Consider the following 23,050-nt stretch of genomic DNA (forward strand, 5'->3'; position numbering starts at 1 on the left):
ACTCTTTTATGCACTTGTTGTGTAAATCACTATTTTTGATAAAGTATACAAGGTAATAATAGTCAGGTTCTGTCCTTTCTAGGTGTAGACAGTTAGGAAATGACATTTCCTATCCGTCTTACTGTTATGACATCTCTGTGTGATTGTGGCGTTTGTCACAGGACCTGCTGGCGTCCTGCGAATCGAAAGAGCGGACCAGCTATTGGCAGCAACGTTCCTGCAAATAGATCGACCTTTTCGCCTCAACTTTTTATGTAATGCAATATTCGCAACGACTTTTTAAGAAGGTTACCTTTCGGGGGCAGAACCGAACCGGTCACAGCGATTCCGTCAAATTTCCGACTTGATCGTCATCGAAATCGGCGAAAATAATCGCGCCTTCTAAATATACCCAGAGCGCAATCCTTCCTCTCAGCTGGATGAGGAGTTTGCTATCCCACACGTAACGGAATTAGCTCCGAACTTTATATTTGAATTCGGGAGTTTATTGCCTTCGCGGAAATTTTTGCGTGGGGTTGGGAAGTTTGGAGAGGGTGCAGTTCGCTCGGGAGTGTTCCATTCCAAGTCATTAGGGAGCACACGTGGATCTCGTTCTGCAGGAGTCCAAATAGTTTTTCTTTTGTATAAATGGCAATAAAACGTGTCGGGAAAGTTCGCGTGTGTCAGTCAGCACCGCTTTTATTTAGACGTCACTCTTGACGGCCGTTTGTTGTAGAAGAAGTAAATAGCGGAGAATTTTATTTATGAATTTTTTCACACCACGTATTTCTTTGCAACAGCGTTCTGGTAGCGCCTCGAACAAGATTTCATCACCAGAAATATTTCCTTTCTTGGCGTTTAACTAATTCGGGTTCAAGAACAGGTCATAATAGTGCTTTCTGTCCAAAAGCGAATTATTATTTACGTTGTGTGTTCAGATTCTACAGCAATTCCCTGAAGAATCGCGTTTTTGCTTTCAAGGTGAATGCTTCAAGTAATCACAAACAACACGAATTATTTTGTTTTATTAATGTACCTGCGCTTTTGACATGTAAAATATTTCTGATGTATGATAATGTTAAAGTTTGGGGATGTCATAAAAGAATTACCAAGGGAATGATAGCAAATGATATTTTATGAATTAGATAGAATTAGATAATTTGACAGTTGTTCCTTTAACCTATCAGATGTCAGTCTTAAAAGTTAGGTTAGTGATTTTGAGAACGTTGAAATTTTGATTTTCATAAAGGTGTGAATTATGTGTGACCTGCCAACTGAAACTTATTAATCACGGCCATCTCGATTTTTTTAAATTTTCGATCGCACGGTAGAAATCAGATTTTTCCAAAAAATGTATGAAAAGAGGAAAATTAAAATTAGGAGTGTGCTAGTGAAGATACTCGCCGACTTGAAGGACACCACGTTCCTAGACGTCCACTTCCTGAAATATTCATCCTTTAAACTGTCAGTGGAGATTACGAGGTTAGATAAAGAGGGTATCTGATCCACGCCTTGATAGAAGTACTATATCATAAAACTACGATAGGATTTTTGAAAGATGACATGTCCAATAATAACGTATTACTTGACCCAAGACCCTAGGTGTTCCCACACTCGTGCAAACGTCATATCTCCAGTGAACATCTCCGGAGGAACGATCGAATGTAGCCCCGTTATTAATTGGTTTTCTGATTTTTCCCGGTCGCATTCAAAACACATATTGACTGCGTCCGTCTCCGTCTTCAGAAAGAATCCATCACGAGCCCGTCCGCATTTCGCAAACAGACCGATTGATCCGGAGCTAATGAGCGAAAGCTAATAAACAAAAAGACTCCGGACGAAGGGTCGATTGTCGTTTTTCCATTTTTGCTCGATGATTAATTGACAGAAAGTTCACGGGCCCGTCATCTAGAATAACCGAAATCAGTTGTACTAAACAGCTGCAAAGTGAGAGCGGCGAGCGAGTCGTCGACGACGGTGAATAAACTTTGATGAAGACGTCCCGTTTGATTGATGATGTAATTTATGAAGCAGAAAAAAGTGTCAATATTGTCCCAAACTATGTTAGGATAGAAACTGATAAATGTGCTTCGAGAGAAACTTGTCCCAACAAATTTATTTATAATCCGTGATTCCCCTGGAAAAATGTCCACGTCAATAACCGCCCGGCGAAAATTAATTCCCGAGACCTGGAAACGTCCCGTACACGAAAACGCTCTAAGTGGAGAGCGTGACAGGTGGGGCGGCGTATATTTAATTTTTCCCCTTGCGGGGGCGCTTAAAAGCTGCCAACACCAGGAAGTGGCACGGGAAAATAAAATTAAAACGGGATATTAAAATATTAACGTCGCGATAAGCGGAGAAGAGTCCGCGGTTCGATATCGGCGGTGGAATATTTCCGGTGGGGCAGATCGCAAGTTCACGGTCAAGAATGGGCGGTTCTTGCACGGTTTGGTGTAGGCAGGGTGAGTTACGTGCGTAAGCGGGGCAAATTGCTCGGAAATTATTCCGAGGACAATGCGTACTCGGACGAGTTAAGTCATCTATTATTCCGGAGGTTTCTGTTTGGATTTTGCCAATTCGGCTGTCGACACGATTGTGTGTCGAACAATTCGTGACAAGGCTGGATGGAATAAAATGCTCTTTACGACTCTATATCGCAATCTAATGGGCTGTAAACAAATAGAACTTATGTTGTTTTCGGCATATCGCAATCATTTATTGCCGGGACGTTACGCATGTGGAGAGGATGAGGACAACATGTTCGCCAAAACTTCGACAGGAATTATCATAATTGAGAGAGAGGTGGCAGCTGTTCGTGTTCATTTTGTAGCGTGGGCTGAATTAAAAAAAAAAAACTACCAAGATACAGAAATTTGCACTTTTTTTTTCTATTCAGGTAGTTTTGTAATGAAAATATTTTTTCGCTAATTTTTAAGACCAGAATGTTTTTGATTTCTCTTTTCCGGAAATATGGAGGTCTAGTGTACTTTTTTGTTTGTTATTCTTCCTGTGAAGAAATCATTTGTCACGATTTATTTATCAATTACAAATTATTTATCAAAGTGTGTATACTTTTCATCAGGAGCATTATACTCTTTTCGGCACTTTGGTGGGATTAGATCCTGCATAGAGTTTGCCGCGATCTGCGTCAGTTCTGGAGACGAGCAATGCATTTCGTTTTCAATGGCATCGGACATACTTTAGATAGTCGGTAAATATAACAGAAATTATCAAAACGCGAATAGCAAACGATTACAACTTACTCGGACAACTGTTTACTTTTGTAACACTGAAGGGCCATATTGCGCTATTTTTGCTTACATAACCTACAATAATAATTCATAATTCTTCCTCCAGGGAACTCAGAAAACTTTGTATGCTTTTCATCAGGAGCATTATAAAGTTTTCTGAGTCCCCTAGAGGAAGAATTAAAAATTATTATTGTAGGTTATGTAAGATGCTTCTCTATGCGATGAAATCACCAATTTGACAATGAGAGATATCGAAGATTTGCGTTCTGCTGTCTTAGTAAAAGTTCAGGATTCTAAAAATTACAAATCGCGATAATTCACTATTTTGAGAAATTTTTAAATGGAAATTTGCAGAAAGTACCTACATCAAATAACTTAGATAGTGTTGTAGACTTTGCTAATATTGTCGAAATTTCGATTACCATAATGTTACAAGGGAAGTAGAAATTACTGGTTTTCTGAATCGCTTGAAGGTAAAATAGTATCTATATATCATGCAGAGTAGAAGGTCTTTTTATGCTTCACCCGGTTGCCGACCCCGACTTCGTCTCGGTCTTCAATCTCTGGTCTTAGCAAAAAGACTTACTTCTACTGTTAATGATAAAATCACAATAGATGATCCAGTGGAGTTTCATGGGAGTTTTTTTTTTTGTAGTTTTATATAACTACCTACGCGTGCTTGACATTATTTTGATTTAAAAAACCTCCAAGAACAGCGTTTATACACCACAATCTACAAACCGGAAAACTTTGTTTGTTCATCAATCCTAACTTCTGGAACTTTCCGCAATAGTCGCAGTAGCAACATCTCGTTGTATTCTTCAGTGATATCTTCTTCTCATGGTGAATTAACAATGGAACAGACATAAGAACTATCTTACTTCTTCCACACCTTTAGAACTTTGATATCTAACCTTTGGCAATAATCTTTTGCAGTACAGTAGAAGATCTTGCATCTTAAGACCTTCTGCAGTGTTTTTTGAGACCAGATTCTGATGTTGTTCTTTTTCTTGAGACTAGATAATCTTCTTGCCATTACACCAGTAGTGTGGCATCTGTTGAAAGCAGATACAGTCTTTTTAGACTTTTGACAACTCAGCACGCTAACCAAGGGCAAGAGTTGACAAGAATGTAAAGAGTCTTTGTGTAAATAGTGTCCAACCCTATTTTCGTGCTACCCTGACATCTAACTGACTAATGTTTCTCAAGTTTTGTCTGCAAGATTTTATCAACGTCAGACTATCTACCTGGCAGATTATCTCAGTTCGTTTCTGCATCATATCTCTGGGATAGAATGTTTCCCCATCTTCGCAACTAGTCTGTTACAGCATCTAGGCCGTACATTTTTTTTTTGTCGTCATCATAGCGTTGTTGCTTCGTTTGTAAGCCCAAATCAAAACATTCCAAAACAGCTCTTTCATAGAGAAGATTAATGTAGTTTTATCCCGGACGTTATTTATCAGTCAATCCAATACAGGCGCAATTTCAATAGCAAACGGATTAGTTTCTTGTTCTTATTTGATCTTCTGGTACATATTCACCTTTTGATTTGTGTTTTTCTCTAGATTTGTTGCCTGAGAAACAATTTTTCTTTAAAATTTTTACTAATTTTTTTTTTGTCGTAAATTTTAGAGATAAAATTTTTCTTTTTTTCAACTTTCAGATTATATCTAATCTAAACTACTTAAATGAAAAGAAAATTGTACAGATATGTAAGTTATTGAACTATACATTGACAAGAAACATATTTTATTTAAATATTCAATTATATTGACCTGAAATAGAACAATATAGCTTTGTTATCTATGAACTAGTTGCTTATTGATTATATTTCGCAAACCTTATTGCTAAATCAAATGTTTGGCAAATTAGAATCAAGATTTAAAATTAAGTTACCAAAAGAAAATTTTTAACTTTGACGAGAAAATATTTGGTGCTAATTTCGAAATTCTGGTTTAGAAATTTAAAAAAAATCCTAATTATGTCCGAATAGAAGAGGGCCAAGAGTGAAACCTTGCGATTCTCCAAATAAAGCGTGAAAAGATTTTGATACTAAATTGCAATGTTCAAGACATCGTAGAAGAGATTGGTTTGTTATAATCTATAGAGTAATGGGAATTAATAGTTTGATATAAATGATCTTGGAAAGAATACATTTTACGCCAACAAAAAAAAAATGTATTTGATGAAAATTGTCCATTGTGATGATTTATTCACAATGTGAAGCAGAATTTCGTTTCGCATTTTAATAAACCTACGTTTTACTGCTTTGCTTACTTTACTGTAGAAATAAAGAAAATACAAAATTAATTTCTGGAAGAATACTTAGCGTTCTTCATTATGTATTATCATATTATACTTTCACCACCATATTCACTCGTTTTGTGGAAATAATTGTGCACACTTCGACATGATGACTGCTTTTGACCTTTAGCTACTTATCCAAGTTACGCAATAACAGTAAAAAATTAACGCCACATTGTTAATAATTTTATTTTACGGGGACAATGGTGTTGCAAAAAATTATGTATGCAACTTGGGTATAAAACACATTTTTACATGAGATATTACAACACTCGCCACGCTCGTGCGTGTACACTTCCCACTTCTTAAAAAAAGTTGTGCTCTTTACACATGTTGCATAAATAATCATTTCCCGTTTCATTTACATTGCTGATCAGTCAAGAAATATAAAAAAATAATTAATTAGTAAGCTGTGAGAAGTTCTTTTTCCTCACGCTTTCGTAGTTACCTAGATAATGTTTATTTTATTTGTAGATTTGACATTTTTGTAAAAAGTCTTAATTTCTTAATTCTTTTATTTGCGTTTTCCTACACAGTAACGTTTTAGCTTGGCAGCGTTTTAAAATTGTTTTTTTTAAGGTTTCTATTCTTAAATACATTAGAAACATTACATCATTATTTGTGGTGTCATCATCATTTCGAGACCACCCAGCTCCCACATTTTACTTAAAAAAAATGTTTCTCATTATCCATAACCTTTGGGATTCCTTTAATCACGTTGTTATATTTTTTTTATGTCTTTCTGCACATTTCGAGAACTTGGTCCATGTATTCTGAAACTTGCTTCTTCTACATTATTCGTAATTATTCACATAACTTTTCTTTAATGTATTCCAACAGCAGTCCGTGGATAATACATTTCATAACTATCTTACGATGAATAACCCCAAGTTTGTTTGTACCGAGCTTTATATTATTTTATTTTTGTCTTGTCTTCTGTTCAAGTTAAGTACCCACTTATAAACACGTCCACGTATATGCTCCTTTTCTTTGTAACGACACTCATGCTCAAAATAATTACAGAAATAACTCAAACAATAATCACATATAAAGTAATTTCTTTCAACAAGTTAAGAAACTGGCGATTGGCAAGCACAACAATACAGCTCCAAGACGGAAGTTGTGCGATTCTCCAGATGCAGTTTGCACAGTTTTCCACGATAAATCATGAATCTTGCACATTTCGTTGCAAAGAATCTAAGTGAATTGTAAAGCAAACTTCATTTTGAGTCTCGGACACCCAACTAGTTCGTTAAAGACAAAACTTTTCTCACGTCCGGAGAACTATTTAATAATCTCGTTTGTCAGTAGTTCTAAATACGATGGAAACATAGAGAGTCAGCTCTAGCAGACTATTTCCTATTCGATAAAAAACTGTAATTTTCCCGTTGCAAGAGAAATTTCCCGACAACGGTCTGTCTGTCATTGCTACCTTGCACTGCAACAGAAAATGACTATCTAGCAAGATATAAATTCAAATGTTGGCGGCGGCGGTGCAGTCGAGCGGTTCGATGAAAAATAACGCGTAAAGTAGGTGCGGAATCCTCTTGACACCCTTTTAAATAGAATTTTTGATTGATGTCTATCGGCGAAAATCAGATGGTCGATATAAATCGCGAACGCCGCAGTAAGTAAGTTAATAACGGTGCAGGGAGTGAAAAATTAATTGTGTTTGGCACGTCATTATCCGAGTCAAGAGATAAAAGCGTTTAATCTGGAGTGGATGGTGGTCGAGTCGAGCGTAATGAAGCACTTTGTAGCTCCTTTGAGCGAGAAATAATCGCTCTACAATGCACGACGTGCACGGTGCACACTGCAGGTACGATAACCTTCCATTATCCAATTAAGTCTAACGCGGATCATTTTGCGCGAGTTTTTAGTCCCCCGATCGGACCATTAATAGATATTTCATCCTTTCCCAACCACCGGTTTCGCAATTACGGATTTTTCCAAACGGCAAAAACGAACCGCACGTACCAGATACCGACATAATTGCGCCACCATTACCGACAGACGTCGATGAATGAAGACGTTTTTAATTTTCGATCGGCATAAATCAGGACCCCGCATAAACATATGTGCCTTGCACGCGATTAATCACGCGGGGACGGCGAAAAAGGAATCATTATCCTCTTTTTCTCTCCGGAGCCCGAACGAAACAAATCGTTCGGTAAATCAAAATAGATTCGCCGCAGCTATTACGGGAGAGGAGCGCTCTTGTGTAATCTGGCACACGAAAATAAATTAAATTTTCGTCGAAAAACATCATTAGACCAGATTGAACAGCTGTATCTAATTTTTGCCTATCCCTGGCCTTGGCAGTACGCACGTCACGATCAACAATAGATAGTTGGCCGTGACTTTGACACGAACACCTCAGCCTACTGCCTAGCGACACACAGTCTGGGCCGGCCGCGGCGGCACGGATAGCTGAGCAACAACGCCGCCCCCACTACCGCACGGAAGCGACTGCGGTCACGCCGTTTTCGGAAAAACACAAACGGCCCGGGTCCGATCCGGCATTGTCATGGTAATTGCCCCACGGATAACTGTACCACCGTGCGTAAATTAAATATTTCGAACGGAAGTGACAAATTTACCATTCATTTTGTGCAGCGGCGGCAGGAAATTAGCGCGCGGATAACTGGATCGCGTAATTTGCATCAAAATGGACACACGAAGTGTCACCCCTTTAACCCGTTACAAACCCACTTTGGATCCGCGATTCTGATATTCTTCTCAAATCTAAAATCCTTCAAGAAGAAATCTTGAAACAGTGATATGCAACTAGTGTAGGCAAAATTAATGGGTTTTCAGGTGCTAATCGTCTTCTCTGTGGTATGTCTAAAGCGGTGACATTTCTAAGTGAGTTAAGTGTACCTTTACAGGATTCTTAATGTTTCTCTATTTGTCAATGCGCATTTAACATCTTGCACCTGTCAATTACGATGATCTGAGGTGACTAAGACTCTTTCAAGAAGTGAGCCTGAACACAATAAAAATGGTTATTTATACCTTGGATACGATATTTTGATTGTAAATGGAACATTCAACAATGAATATGAATTTTATTTTGCCCTACGGACTTTCGGCTTACTTACATTTTTCTTTAAACATAAAATAGCATTTCAAAAAAAAATTTTTTTTTAAACATTTTAATTCCTATCCCCCGCCCCTTTCATTCTCTGTACTTTCCCTCCCCTTCGCTTCTACCAAGGCTATTTCTGTTGATCTTGGTCCTCTTCCATTCTCTTAACGCCTTTACTGCTTCCTTATTCAGTTGTTCACATTCTTTGTCCATTTTGCTCCATTGACTATTAGGTATCTCCTTTTTTTGTCGTTGCTTGTTCAATTACTTCCAGTTCTACATTCTTCTCTTCTGTACATCCTGCTCTTCGAATCTGACTTTTTTTAGTCTCGTCCTATCCTCTTCCACTCCTTGTTCGTCCCATATTTTTATTGTCATTGTCTTCTGCTCCTCCTTTGCTCTTCCTTTTCCCCTTTCTTCATGGTTCGTTTCTTTTATAGGTATTTATTTCTAGCGGGAGATGGTCCGACTCTACTGTTTCTCCTATTCCGAATTCTTCTATTCTTTCCCATGCTTCTTCGTTTACTATTTCGTACTCGATCATTGTTTCTTCTCTGCTACCTATCTCATAAGTCCATTCCCCTTCTTCGTCCCCTTGTTTGTTCCCATCCATTTTCTTCAGTCCATTCCATCAGTTTCTTCCTTTCTGTATTTTCCACCTTGTCTTTGGATTTTCTTTTCCCATCCACCCTCTCCTCTTCCCAATTTCTTGCTCCTCTTTCTCCTATTCTCCAGTTGAAGTTCCCTCGCAAGAGCATACAATCTTTCCTGTTTTCTTTTATTGCATCTTCGACACCTCTTGTCTTCATCTCTTTGCTGTGTATTGTCATTATTTTCCACCATTTATTGCCTAGGTATATGTACGTTTCTTTCCATAGATCTTTCTTCTTACCGCTGTTATTATTCCCCCACTAGCTCTTCCTTTCTTCTCTCCTTGTTTTACCTTTTTACATTCCCATTTGTACTCATTCTGTAACAGTTTTTCTATTTTTTCCGAGCTCGGTTCCTTTACCAGACCCACTATCTCAAATTGTCTTACATAGTCCCAAAACTCTTGTTCTTTTTTTCTTAAGCCCGCTACGTTCCAATATAATACCCTCACCTTTCCCATTTTCGTTATCTTTTTTGCTTGTGCCCTCTCTTTCGTATCTTCTCTCTTGTGTTCTCCTTTGGACTTCTTTTCCGGTTCCCATTTTCTTTGTCCATCTACTTTTTTCTTTGTCCTTTTTCCATTTCCGTTGTTTCCTTTTTCTCCATCACATATTCCTCCTTCTACTGAAACATCTCTAGACTCACCCTTTCTTCATTCCATCTCCACTGTACCCCCTCTATTGTTATTTTCCTATATCCCACCTTTACTTCTTTCCCTTCCCTTTTTCCTTCTTTCGTGATGGTCCTTAGTTTCTTCTGCATCTCTCGCTCTTGTATTCTAAGGTTCGTTGCTATGAATGTTAGTATTTGGATGTTCAAATTCGTAAAACATCTTTGGCGGTTCATTTGTGGAGAAGTGAAGGGAAACTAGAACCAACTAGAAGACTTCCACCATCTGAGGATGTTGTTGAGGATCCAAGGAAGCGATTAGAGCACAGCCCAGAAGCTTTATCTTTCACAATATTCTCTCAATAACCGGAAGTTTCTCTTGGCACAAAAGAGCTGTAAAACAAGGCATATCCGTCCATATACCTAATATGCACAACTTTTACCAATTGACTCCCCAGATCATCTCAAATATTGCAAATCAAAATGATTTACATGCTTCCTGGACTTCACATTTTTTAGCGATGAAGCTTGGTTTCTGGATGAGTCGCGTGTACACTCACTAATATAGTTTTCATCCGGTTTTGCAAATCAAATTCGCGCACCAGTAATTTTTTATCTGCATTTCACGTTCTGATATATCTCGCACCTCCGGCAAGAAACAAGACCAGATGGTTATCTGTTCTAGAAATTGATTTATTCGGTCGAAAACGGCCGAGGCACTGGAGTAGTATTTTTTCGTGTGAAATATTTATCGCGGCGCGGTCACCTTGGGGCCCATTATAAATATATTTGTACGTGGTGTAAAAAAAAGCGAGACAAATAATGATAAATCGCTATTTAATTATAGTGAGAATTTTTGGGACGAGGGGATCGCGTTAAAAATGGCCCGATTACGGTTTACATCGCAATTGCGGTGATCGAGCATTTCTTTAATTCGCCCCAATTTGTAAGCCACCCCGTCGGAATGAATATAGATGAGGCGTCGAGCCGGTTGTTTATTTATATTTAAGGAATTTGTCGATGGTCCGGGGAGGCCCCGGAGGACTTGTTGCTTGCGGATCCGGCCCATGAAAAATTCAAACGGTGACGTAAGAGCGCCAATTATATTTCGACGTTGGGGTCACGCAAAAATCGAATCGATTGTGGCGAAGAGGCCCCGACACGTGCTATTGTTTATTCGAAATACCAGGAAATTTGCACGGATGACGGCATCCCAGAGCCTATAATTACGCTACCATTATGTCGAATTGCTGTTATTGTGGAAGATTCCCAAAGGAGAAATAGGTCAGATGAGTAACAACCTTTTTCTGGCGATTTTGATATTTGTGGGGTTCGTTAGCTTTGGAAATTACAAAAAAGTCTCTTCCGGATCGTCTTCCCAGAAGCGGCGACAAACGACGACGACGATCACTCGACTTTCCGGGAATCGACAAAGAGACTTCCCAAATATGCTCCAGCAGTAAAAGACGGAATTAAACTCTTCCAGTTATTTTTAGGCCGAAAACAACATTACTTCCAACTCATAGGGAAAAATAAATACAGCTGCGCCAAGATGATTTGCTTACCTTTATTATATAAAATGTAAATTGTTTGAGTTTCGTCGAACATCTGTGTGGAAAGCAGGCGTCAGTTTAACCTGTTAATTGTCGAAAGGTGGACGTGTGTGCACAAAAAACACTAATCGTCGACCGTTAGCATGCGAAAAATTGCCAGCGCCAGTCAACCCCATTGTTCGAAAAGTCCGATTAAATTGAGATAACTGTTGCTCGTTGCTTAAGACAATAGTGGAACCAGCACGCCAATTTTGCCGTCATCCATCTTCCACATTGGCAGTTATGATCCTTTCGAGTAATTCCTTTATTAATTTTTTTCAGCGCTAATGCTTTTTATCGGACATCTAGATAACTGTAAGTCTGTGGTCGAGTGCTGCTTTGATGGTTACGAGAGATACCGCGGCTTATGGGTTATGGTGTAATGGGTTTATGCCCCCGCAAAAAAACAGACATGGTTTCTATTCATTTTTAGAGAAGCGAAGATTATTCCGGCTTGTTCTACGGTTCAATAAGGTCTAAATCGGGAGTGGGGCGTGGCACTAGCCGAACAAGTGCTTTTGTCTTTATAAAATACCTACATAGTATAATAAAATATTTTTTTTAAATACCCGCATTAAGGAATTTGTATTTTGAGGGGCATGTTTTGTTTCTCTAATTTAGGTGTGTATTTAAGCCTTTTTCCCAAATTATAGAAATTGTAGAGAAAGAAATATTTTTGTAAGTCTCGCTTCCTCCATAATTGCAAAAATGTTCACATACTCTTCTGTTTTTTCAAATTCGCTTTTCATATTTCTATTCCTTTGTTACATTCTTTCCTTTAGTACGATCTTCTTGGAACTCTCTTCACTTGGTCTTTTTCCAAAATATATTTGTTTCTCTATGTATTCAGGATAGAATGAACAAAATCTAAGTCTCCATATCTTGTTCATAAATTTTAAGAAAGCTTAGGAATCGATTGAAAGAAATAAACTGTACCTGGCAATGAAAAGATCCCCAAGAAACTAATCGGTCTGACAAGAATGACCGTGACAGATACACAGAACAAAATCTCAGCAGGCGGAAGACTATCGGAAAATTCATAATAAACCACCGGAAACAACAAGAAATTGCCTATGCAGACGACGTGGCACTGATAACAAGGTCAAAAAAAGGAATAGAAAAAGCATTTAGCAAACTGGAAAAGTCTGCGAGAGGTTATGGAGGATGAACGAACAGAAAATAATAATAAAAAATAATGGAAACAAAAATCTACAACTTCGTAAGGGTCAAGCACTTCGAATACCTAGGAGTAACAGTCTCCTACGATAACGAAGAAGAGCTGAAGATAGATAAGAAAATGAGCAAAAGAAGCAACGCAGTGGGTTCGCTAAACAGAATGCTAACGTCGAGAGAAATCTCCAGAGCAGCGAAGATCAGGATATAAAGGACAGTGGTGAGGCATACGGGTGTAAAACCTGGGTGTTAACGAAGAGGGGCATGGGAGACGAAGATGCTAAGGAAAATATTTAAAGGGATAAGAACCGAGGACGGAGAATGGAGAAGAAAAACAAATAGAGAGATAAAGGAGCTGTACAGGCACAGCAGTATATAAAATTACAAAGGATAAAATGGCTGGATCAGGTCGGTAGGATGCCAGAGCAGAGACATGCGAAGAGAGCGCTACTGGAGGGAGAAGGAGGAAAAAGGAAGAGTGGAAGACCGAAGAAGAAATGGTTGAAAGCAGTAACAACAGACCTGAAAATGCTGGGCGTAACCGATTACAGGATAAAGAACAATGGAGAGAAATAGTTAAGAATAGTTGTGATGACATGGAGAATGGGACGTAACATACATAACAAAAACCGAAAGGACTAAGTCATGGGCCTTACTGGCCTCTAAAACTGTGTATATAAAGAATGGAAAGGTAAACACCCTGTTTAAACAATAACCCTCCCTCTTTAATCTGCGATGGTCGTTTCCTTTCTTCTTTTGCAATTTCATCACAGCTTGATCTTCAATTTCAATGATTTTCTAATTTTATTCTGATTGCGGAAGACGATCCAGCGACTAAAGACATGTTTAAAAATGGTCAGGCCGGCAAGTTTTGCCATTGTCTTATTTTCAAAATGTTTTCCATTGTTGAAAGCTATATAATAAATATAAAATCGACCTGATTTTTAGAAAATAAGAAAACTGAACGTTTAAAAACTATTAAAGGAAAATTACATATTTTCTAAACTATCTCCTTCTCTTAAACACTCTAATACGAGTACTTGAAACCATTCGAATCATTCTCCTCCGAAGTTTGAAAATATCTTTTGATTTTTATAAAATTTTTCCCTTCCTCTTATTTTTTATTGTTAGAACTTCATTGAGCTATTGAACCTTTTTCCTAAATGGAATTTTTGATATGGTTTTCATGTTAGATTACAAAGACAAAGAGTCCACGTAGAAAACATGCAGACCATCTTCAATCTCCATCTCATCTTCCGTTAACAGCTTCATAACTGTCTGATCCTCAGGTTCAAACATTTTCAAGATTTGTGCCAACCAAGGAAAATTAACTAGAGAAAGCTATTTTACAAATAATCTGCTTCTATTTCAATATATTTCTTCCTTTTCTAAAGTCTTTTCTTCTTTCTGGCTTTCATGGTAATAGCTTTTTTAGTAATTGATCTTTTACGAATAAAAAATATTTTTGACGTGAAACACAAAAGGGAAAAGTATTTTTAGACAGCTGTTAAATTTCCAATGGTCTTTTCCCTTCCCTTGTTAATAACTTCATAATTGCTTAAACACTTTTAAACATTTAAAAAATGTGTTCCAACTATGGTGATTACTATGTTTATCGTGTTATTAACACTCAAGTTGCTTTTTTTTCCAGTTTTCCAAAAATGTATTTGAAAATACAAAATGGAATCATCTTCCTTTGTTCAACACATTTATTACATTTTTAAACTATGATCAAAGTACATATTCCCTTTTTCTTTTTTTTCGTGAAAGAAAAGCTTTTTTCTCTGTTTTTATGACAAGAGTACAAAGAGAATCTCTTTAAAATCCAGTAGTCGGTATCATCCTTCTGTAAAAATTTTAGTTGCGGTTCTAGAAGATTCTTAGATAAACGATAACATTTGTTATCCACCGTTTACGATAAGCAAGCAGAAAATTCTTAGATTACGAATTCAGAAGAGGAAAAAATATTTATGATCAGAAACTCACAATTGGTGTCAAGCTAAAATTATTTCTTGGTTTAGCAACCAAAAAGGTTTTGTCTTTTTTTCCTTAGTTTAAAGTACATAAATCTTTTGAAAAAAACGATATATTGTCCATTCTTAATGTTCGTTTTTTGCTTCGAAACACTTGATCTTTTGATCTCTTCTGATCAGTTTCTGTACTCAGATCAAATGCAAAAGTAGTAGAGGTGTTGGATTTTCTCATGGGCTGTGACCTTGGAAATATCTGCGCGAAGGTGAAAAATCTGTAAATGAAAACTGAAAACGTCGACTGCTTTAGCGACGTGATAGGAACACGATCGGTTTGTAGGACCTACTTGAGACCGATATTCGTCGTTTGGGCAGATATGACTCATAGCTCATGAGAAAATGCAATACCTCAACATCTGAAGAAATTTGTTGCTTTAGATTTAAAACAGATTTTGCCAAAACTTCGATGTTGGTCAATGTTTGGATTATTAGAGAGTGACCCTGATATTTTTGTGTTGTTTTCTATTCATTACCACGGTATGTTGTTTTTCTTAATGGCATATAGTTTTCATCCAAACGACGAAATTATCTAGAATAATGTACATATAAATAGCCACTACTTAAATTTATCACAAAATTGCTAGTAATTCAGCTTATCAAGACTAGATACATAACAATGTAAACAATCATTTATGATATGAACGCTTCAAGTTGTCAACTACCACAGACCATCTGGATTTTTTTAGATTAGATTAATTATGCCAACATGCAAATCGTCTCTTTTCAGTAGTTTCCAAAATGACCCCACCAAAAACAAAACACAAAAATTCTTTCTCTCGGAACAGAGGACATGCAACAATCGACAAATTAATTTATTCACAGTGTAATACAAATTTCAACTAAAATTACGACTTAACAAGTCTAACTCGTATGATTATTTAATAAACTGATCACTCTTCCTTCTACGGCATAGGTACACAGCACCTTAAATAAATATTTAATATCACAATCACTCTCTGACCTTTTAACGAGTCAATAGTTCAAAGTTCTATCGGTCGAACCATCACAGATGTCGTATTAAGAGCACGAAACCTTGATCTTTCAATTGATTCCGACCATGATGTACCAGGGTAGCATCACGGTGACGGCGATGCAGATGATGCACGTCAGTCCCATCGACAGCGTGTTGCTCTCCTGGATGCACATGGACCACTCGGCGTCCTCCAGCTCGTGGGCCCCCCGCTGGAACTCCTTCACCTCCACGTCCACGCGGAATTTTACTCTGCAAGTTGAGCGAAAGAGTCAATGGCGTGGGCAAAGTGCAACAATCGTAAATTGCATTGTTGTTTGTTCTACTCGATGGACTTTGATCTAATTTTTTAAGACAATCGCGGTGCGATTAGTAACAAAAGGAGCGATAATGATTCGATTTTTTTTTGACTGACAACTGGTCTATTTTTACCGAAAGTGATTGCTTTGGCTTGTGATGGGTGGTAATTGCGTCCGTTTAGCAATCGTCATGATTTTTTTCCGGCGGTTTGCGTCACAAACCCGGAATATTGTCGTGAGTGGGCATTTCCCTATTTTACTCCGACCGACGAGGCCTTTACTTCTTTGTCGCCCACAAGTCCGGCCCTGTAATCTCCTCCCACGTGGCATTCTTTTTTTCTCCTCTCCATCTTTTAATAATCGTCCTGTTTTCGCCGTTCTGAATGTCGCTGATTGCTCATTATTTTGTTTTTTTGCGGATTTTCCGCAAACATCAAAGCAGTTAAATGGGGAAAAATTTGCGCTTATGGGCTTTTATCGGTCTTGAAAACACAATAAAAAAGCTCCTTGGAAGTCCCGCCGGTCGAGTTTGCTTTCACGGCTCATAATTTTTTTGCAATTCGAGATGATGTAAAAGCTCCAGTGTTGTTGTTTGGAAAAATGTCATTATTTATTGTCGTCGTCTGTTTTTATATTTATTATTGCGCCACCACAAACATTCTCATGCAGAAGCTTTATGGATTGTATTTTTAGTCGGCCGATATCAATATGCATGCGGTCGTAAATTGCAACTTCCTTATTCCGAAATGTATTTATTCGTTGTTCTATCTTTGTGTTTTATGGTTATTGGAAGTTCGACGTTTAACCGAAAAAGAGCGATCTACATTCGGGTAATCGTTACTGGGTCGCATAAATCAAGTGGAAGTTTTTCTAAACGGAAAAACAACACTTACACGTTCTTTATGGAATTTCGCCACCTCCGAAAACATCAAATTTGTTACGAAAAAGAATTTCGCTCTTATAAAAGGAACGAAAATGCCTGAAACGCTTCGAGGGGATACCTATTCACGTTTCTTGCATTTCGGGTCGGAATCGTTGAAAAGTTTGTGGCGGAATTTTGAAAAATCCCTCGACCGAATTGCGTTGTAATTTCTTGTTTCCTCTCGAGTGTATCATTTGGCCGTTTGTGCTCGTGAAGTTAATGGGCACTCATTTAAATTTATCCGAAACCGTAAAAGAACAAATCGCATTTCCCCCTCATAACCCTAATCCGGCGCAAAGCCGGAATCGATAACCCACCTGGAGTTGTATTCCGGGGACTCCCGTCTCCAGTAGAGCGGCCCGGAACCGGTCCTGTCCAGGATCCACTCGGGCTCCGGAACCGGCTGGATCTCCTCCACCACTTTCATCTTCACCAGTCCTGATTAAAAAAGACTTTAGTGGCTCCTTCCGGCGAAAATTGATTTATTGCACTAACCGGCTTTTCGCGACGATAAATTTCCGCGCCTCGGTTTTATTTTCTCATTAAAAACTTGTTTTTATTGTTCCTCAACACGGCAGGATTTTTTCGTGTGGACACTTTTATCGGGTCGGAAAGTCGGTATTGTAATCACGAATTACTGCCCATTGTGAGGCGGCCTCTATTGTTCTTTTTTCTCCTTCCTCGATTTAATTTTCTTGACCTCGTCCTCTTCAATCACGGTGTTTGTCTTGATCCTCACACTTTTTAAAAGGAAAAGCCGGCCCAATCGATACTCCGCCGCCTCTCAGGGGTTTCCGTTTCACTATTGACTGATGTCTGAAAGTGAAAACGAATATTTTTACACTGACTGTGCTGTTTTCCGGCCTGCCTAGCCCACCAAACTGGAATGTTTCGCCATTTGATTAGCGATATCTCCACAGACTGACAATGATTTATACTCGGCACGCGGTGCTATTTCAATAATCATCCGTCACGATTATCTACATATCGCCGTTTTATTTTCTTTGATAAGGCGATGTTAAAACAATTTACGAAAATAGATGTTCTTGAGACGGTCACAGCGTGGGCGGCAAAGAACATTTTTTCCCAAAGGCACGGTATTATTTATCATTTCGTCGATGCGACGTCGATGAAAGGTTAAAAGGCAAACATTTCGAAAACGATTTTTTTGCCCAGAGAATGTGTAGGAAGTGTTTCGAAATGTTGGACTAACGAGCCTCGTTAGCATTTGCATCAAATTAAATTTTTCGAGCGGAACGGAAACCTCCAAAAAGTTCGCTGCTTCTGGAGCGAATCTTTGCCTCATTTTTTTAGCGATAGTGACACAATGGTTATTAACATCCCACCGGCGCATTTAATAATTATCCAGCGATAGTTGCGCAATTCAAGGAATTCTTTGAATTGAAATCGTTTATAAATAATGTTACAGTAAATTGATCTCGACATTTCTGTAAACCGCCACATCCTCAACATCCCAAAAACATTAGTTAAGGTCACGCCACACGGGCATCATGATGCCCACGCCGATTTTTATTTTATTTTTTTGTATTTATCACAAGTGTAGGTTGCAGCAAAAATTTCTGAAAACGAATACATATACTGGGTGCCCCAAAATTCGCGGAACAGTTTAGCAGTACGTTGTTAAATAGTCATTCAAATATTAGGTAAAAATGTAAAAAAAAAAATCAATCTTCGTTTTTGTAGATGTAGAAGATATGGACTTATTTGTTTCACTAAATGTGGCAACATTTGAAAACATTCTATGTATCCCAATAGTCTGCACATATTTAATTTTTGTTGTATCCATGGAAATAAGAAAGAAAATTCAAAGCCATGTTGCCATACGTTATTTGAGGCAAAACCGACATAAAATCACTTCTTGAAGTAAATATGTAATTGCAAACCTGATCACAATCATTCAGAATTATTATAGCATTGGCTAGTAAAAAACAAATAGTCAAAATCTTTCTTAATATTTAAAATAAATGAAATCCAAGCTGCACCTTTTGAGCCCCCATATCTTCAAATCTAAAAGATATGGAATTTTTCAAATTATTTTTCTCATAATTTTCTAACATAATTTAACGTTGCCCCACTTAGTTGTTCCGCGAATTTTGGGCCACCCAGTATACAGGGTGTATCTGAAATACGTGTGTTAATTTTAACCAGAGAAAGAACTCGCCAATTCCTGAAACTTTTTTACGAAAAAGCATTACAAATTGATTTAAAATTTGGAATAAATTAGTCGTCAAAGTGTATACCCGCCAATGGGTAAAGGCGAAAATTTTCCGTTGTGATAGAAACGGAGCCTTGTGAAAAAGTTACATTGTTATAAAAAAAAATCTTGGAATACTTTTGCGAATTTTGCGAGATGTTATGGAAAAAGTTTCATAAATTGGCGAGTTCTTTCACTGGTTAAAAGAAACACGCACACCCTGTATATCAATAACATCTATACCTATAGAAATGGTTGTTTTTAGTTTTCTTGAAATAGGTGAAACAGTTAAAAATTAATTCAAAAAGAGGAAATTTTCAGATTATAATTTATCTTAATTTTAATTCTGTTATACGAATGTGTCAGAAAGCTTCATTCTGCTTTTGGCAATAAAGCACGTCCGAAAAGCACTTTCCGCAACTTTACATTTTTTCCAAGAAAATTAGAAGATGGTGACTACTCCACTTGCGGGATTGTAAGACGTAGAGTGCGTTCAAACAGAGAAGTACATGGGTGGTCCTCCGATTTGCGTGTTAACCAGTTAAGCCGAACACCACATGGTGTGTACTTCTCTTTTTCAATGCGCTATACCTACTGTGGGTGTTAGAGTGATCTTGTCACTTAAGCGTTTGTGTTTCATGATTGAACAGCGTCAAGCGTCGAATGGTGCAAAAAAGCTTTAAAAAATACAGAGAAGATTCTCCTAAATCTCGTTACAGCATCGTAAAATAGATTTGACCTGAGTCTAGAGGACAATTGGGATTAAATCCAAATAAAGTTAACAGTTAAGTGCAAAGAAAAAGACGTTTACTTCTTTTTTCCCAAAGATTGTAGGTACCCTTTGCAAAACAAGATTTGCTTCATTGGATTTCAAATCTCCTGGTACAACCAAAAATTATTCTGCAAGCATTGAAGAAATGACAACCACAGTCTTCAACATCTGATTTCTTCATATCTTCGGAGCAAAGGTTTTTCGTCCAAATTCTTCAAAAATCCACGGTTCAAACACAGTAACCTTTAACCCTTTTTTGTACAATTTTTTTACGCATTATCGAGTCCAGCTGGTCCAAACAGGGTATCATTATTACTCGTTAGTCATCAATTCTTTTATATAAACTCCTCCAATTTTTTTGATAAAGAATATCGCAAAGGTCACAGCTGCGTTATCAAAAGTATTTATCAACAGTGCAGAGCAAGCACTCGGTCAACTCTGCTCGTTTTAGATTCACTGCCTCATCTCTCGGTGACCTTATCGCCACTATAATGGTCAACTATGCAAAACTGTTGTGATCTTCAATTGAGGTCGCATAAAGCACACGTGAGTTTGTTGAACTGAAACCTTGATTTGGCGTGGTGTGGAATAAAATGATGAAAGTCGATTGGCCAATTAAGAATGCACCGGATAAGCAAACGTGCCATCGAACAGCCTTGTGGGACCTTTTGTGCGAATGCAGAGTGTTCACATTCTGTTCCAGAAATAAAACAATCGTGAATTTGCGACCTAAAAACGGCTAAAAATAGAAAAATAAAGAAATTTTGTTCTGTTGGAAACGATTCCGTTTGATCTGATTGGTGTTTAGGTTCCAGGTTGAAAACAGTGAAGGGCAATCGAACACAATAAAAATAGCACCAGACTAAGGTCGTGCATAAACATGGATTGACAGTGAAATCGCTAAAAATAAGAATGAAGAGTTTTGTTTTGGACCTGTGCGGTCTCCAGAGTTCAAGTTTTTCTAATTTGAGATTTTATGTCGGAAGCTCTTCAAACTTTCCGTCAACTTCAGATTCGTTCAGGTATCGATTCGATCGCCTCAAAAATACATTTTCTGCATGATTCAGTCGCGTGTTTCGGTTTTATTGCATCCGAGAATTTTGAATAGAGACATAAAAATAGATTGTAAATTTGCAATTATCCTAATGGATTATTCATGGCCGAGGTTCTGCTTCCATCGACCAGATCAATTACGAATTGCTGTTCTTATCTTTATTTCTGGCAACAAAAGGTAACAACCACAATCATTCAATCTATCGGCGGCGGTGTACATTGCACACTTTGTCAAACCAGTTTATAATTTAATTATCTGCAAACAGTGTTAGCGCAAAGTTTGCACGGCGATTTTTGCATCCATTAATGGGGTCGCCGTCACCGACGGAAATTACCATTACGGAATAGCCCCGTTTCATATTTAATTTCTGCTGCAGTGCACCCGATAAAAATTCCGCCAGTTGTTCAAATGCACTTTTCAGAAATCATAATAATAAATCTCGTTTTTACGGCCGTGGTGTGTTCGCAACGTTTACCTAATTAGAATAATAATTATGGAGGTTGTTTTTGCACCTTTCCAATTTAGACGCAACGTTAGCGACAACAAACAGACCAAATGGACCCAATTGTGCACATACCTGAGCTTCGATTTGTTGTTCAGCGTGAATTAACACGAAACTTGGCGCAACTGTCCGCCGCAACATTTAAACTTCCATCAGGAACAACTAGATAAACCCATTGACACATTAGCCAACAGTGCACATGCGCACCGCACTCAGTACGTATAATAAGTTGACTTTGACACTCAACATACGCAATCAACGTAAACATGAAATTTAAATTAATAGTTCGGGTGTTGCGATGATTTTTATTGCGCACACATGTCCACAGATAAAATTGGGGGATTGAGGGGCGGCGAGTCGAGGGGGTGGGGTTCTTTTGTGGTCCGGTCCATTAGTATTGTCATCATACATGTAATAAAGTAATTTACGAAATTGTCGGAGGTGTCCACGTGAGCGACGTACCATTAAATAATGTTGTTAGGCTAAAGTGGCTTTTAGCATAAAGTCGCATTACCCACGAAAATTGTCTTTGTACGAAGTTGAGGGGTGTCACGGAAGTCACGATGGGGCGACACACAAATTGCTTTTCTGTACACTTTGTTTACTTACAATAGACAAAAACAAATTGGTTCGCACGTGGAAAGTGTTGAACTGGAACGGGAACGGGTCGAGGAGACACTTTTCAGATGTAGGAAAAAATCGAGGGGGTGATCTGGATTCTCGGAATTGTACCGGTTGGGTGTTAAGGTGGGCGCTCACTGACTCGCATCGTACGCAAAGAAGACAGGTGGAGTAATTTGTACGCATCTCTGTCAGATTATTTTTCTTGCGAATCTCTTTACTTGTTACCTACTCTTGTAAAGCATTTAGATCTGACCAGTTATAAAGTAGTCATGACGTTTCCTATTGTTCGACACAAATGGGAGTAATTTACTGCTTAACGGCTTTATTTATCTGCACTGGAATAATGCATAGAACATTGTTCACTTTTGTGATTTCGTCCTGATGCTGTTCACATTTGTACGGATCGGAATCGGATTTACCATCAATCAGTTAACGCTGTTGATGGAGTTCTATCAAAAATAACGTAAATTATATTTTAAAACAATTTTTGGTGTCCGAAGCGTATAATCCAGATCAATGAACTCATACTCGAGAAAATATTTTTGTTCGGTTTGTTATTTAAAAATGATAATTGTTTGTTCCACTAAACTCAAAAATACATCTTTTTTTCTCTAAGATGTCTATTGACAAGCTGATTTTATTTATGGAAATTTCATTTATCTGTAGGTCTTTGCCTTTTCACATTGTGCACAGTTTATTTTTAGATACCACCATCATTCGCGACCCGGTACCAACTCTAAAGGCTGTATGACACGATGCTAAATTTTGTAGAAAATTTGTTAGTAAATGAGAGAGGACCAATGAACGATCAGGATCTGACAAAGACAGACTATGATCCTGATCGTTCATTGGTCCGATCGAGGGTCTCTCTCATTTTCTAACAAATTCACTACGAAATTTAGCATCGTGTCAAACCAGCTTTAGGAAAAAACAGTAATCCTCAGAAACAGAAAAGTGCACTTTTACATTGTGAACCGTTGGGAAGAGATGACATTTTTGAAATTGGTTAGCA

The 23,050-nt window shown here is 38.0% G+C and overlaps 2 protein-coding genes across 4 annotated transcripts in view; one reads left to right on the forward strand and one right to left on the reverse strand.

Moving 5' to 3' along the window:
- Sesn (Sestrin) overlaps nt 1–23,050 on the forward strand; it is a 291,235-nt gene that overhangs the window by 84,317 nt on the left and 183,868 nt on the right. The window lies entirely within an intron of this gene.
- Nucleotides 15,479–21,650, reverse strand: LOC138128599 (uncharacterized). 2 transcript variants are annotated; one of them, XM_069044810.1, is made up of 5 exons: nt 21,490–21,621; nt 19,898–20,587; nt 17,367–17,687; nt 17,189–17,309; nt 15,479–15,902 (listed from the first exon to the last, which is right to left on the reverse strand). In XM_069044810.1, exons 4-5 carry the CDS (start codon nt 17,296–17,298, stop codon nt 15,722–15,724), a joined length of 291 nt encoding a protein of 96 aa, XP_068900911.1. In that variant the 5' UTR covers nt 17,299–17,309; nt 17,367–17,687; nt 19,898–20,587; nt 21,490–21,621; the 3' UTR covers nt 15,479–15,721. The 2 variants fall into 2 exon arrangements, with proteins under 2 accessions (XP_068900911.1, XP_068900906.1); XM_069044805.1 differs by lacking the exon at nt 19,898–20,587 and having other exon boundaries at nt 21,490–21,650.

Source organism: Tenebrio molitor, chromosome 1 (assembly GCF_963966145.1).
Source record: "Tenebrio molitor chromosome 1, icTenMoli1.1, whole genome shotgun sequence".
Lineage (NCBI taxonomy): Eukaryota > Metazoa > Arthropoda > Insecta > Coleoptera > Tenebrionidae > Tenebrio > Tenebrio molitor.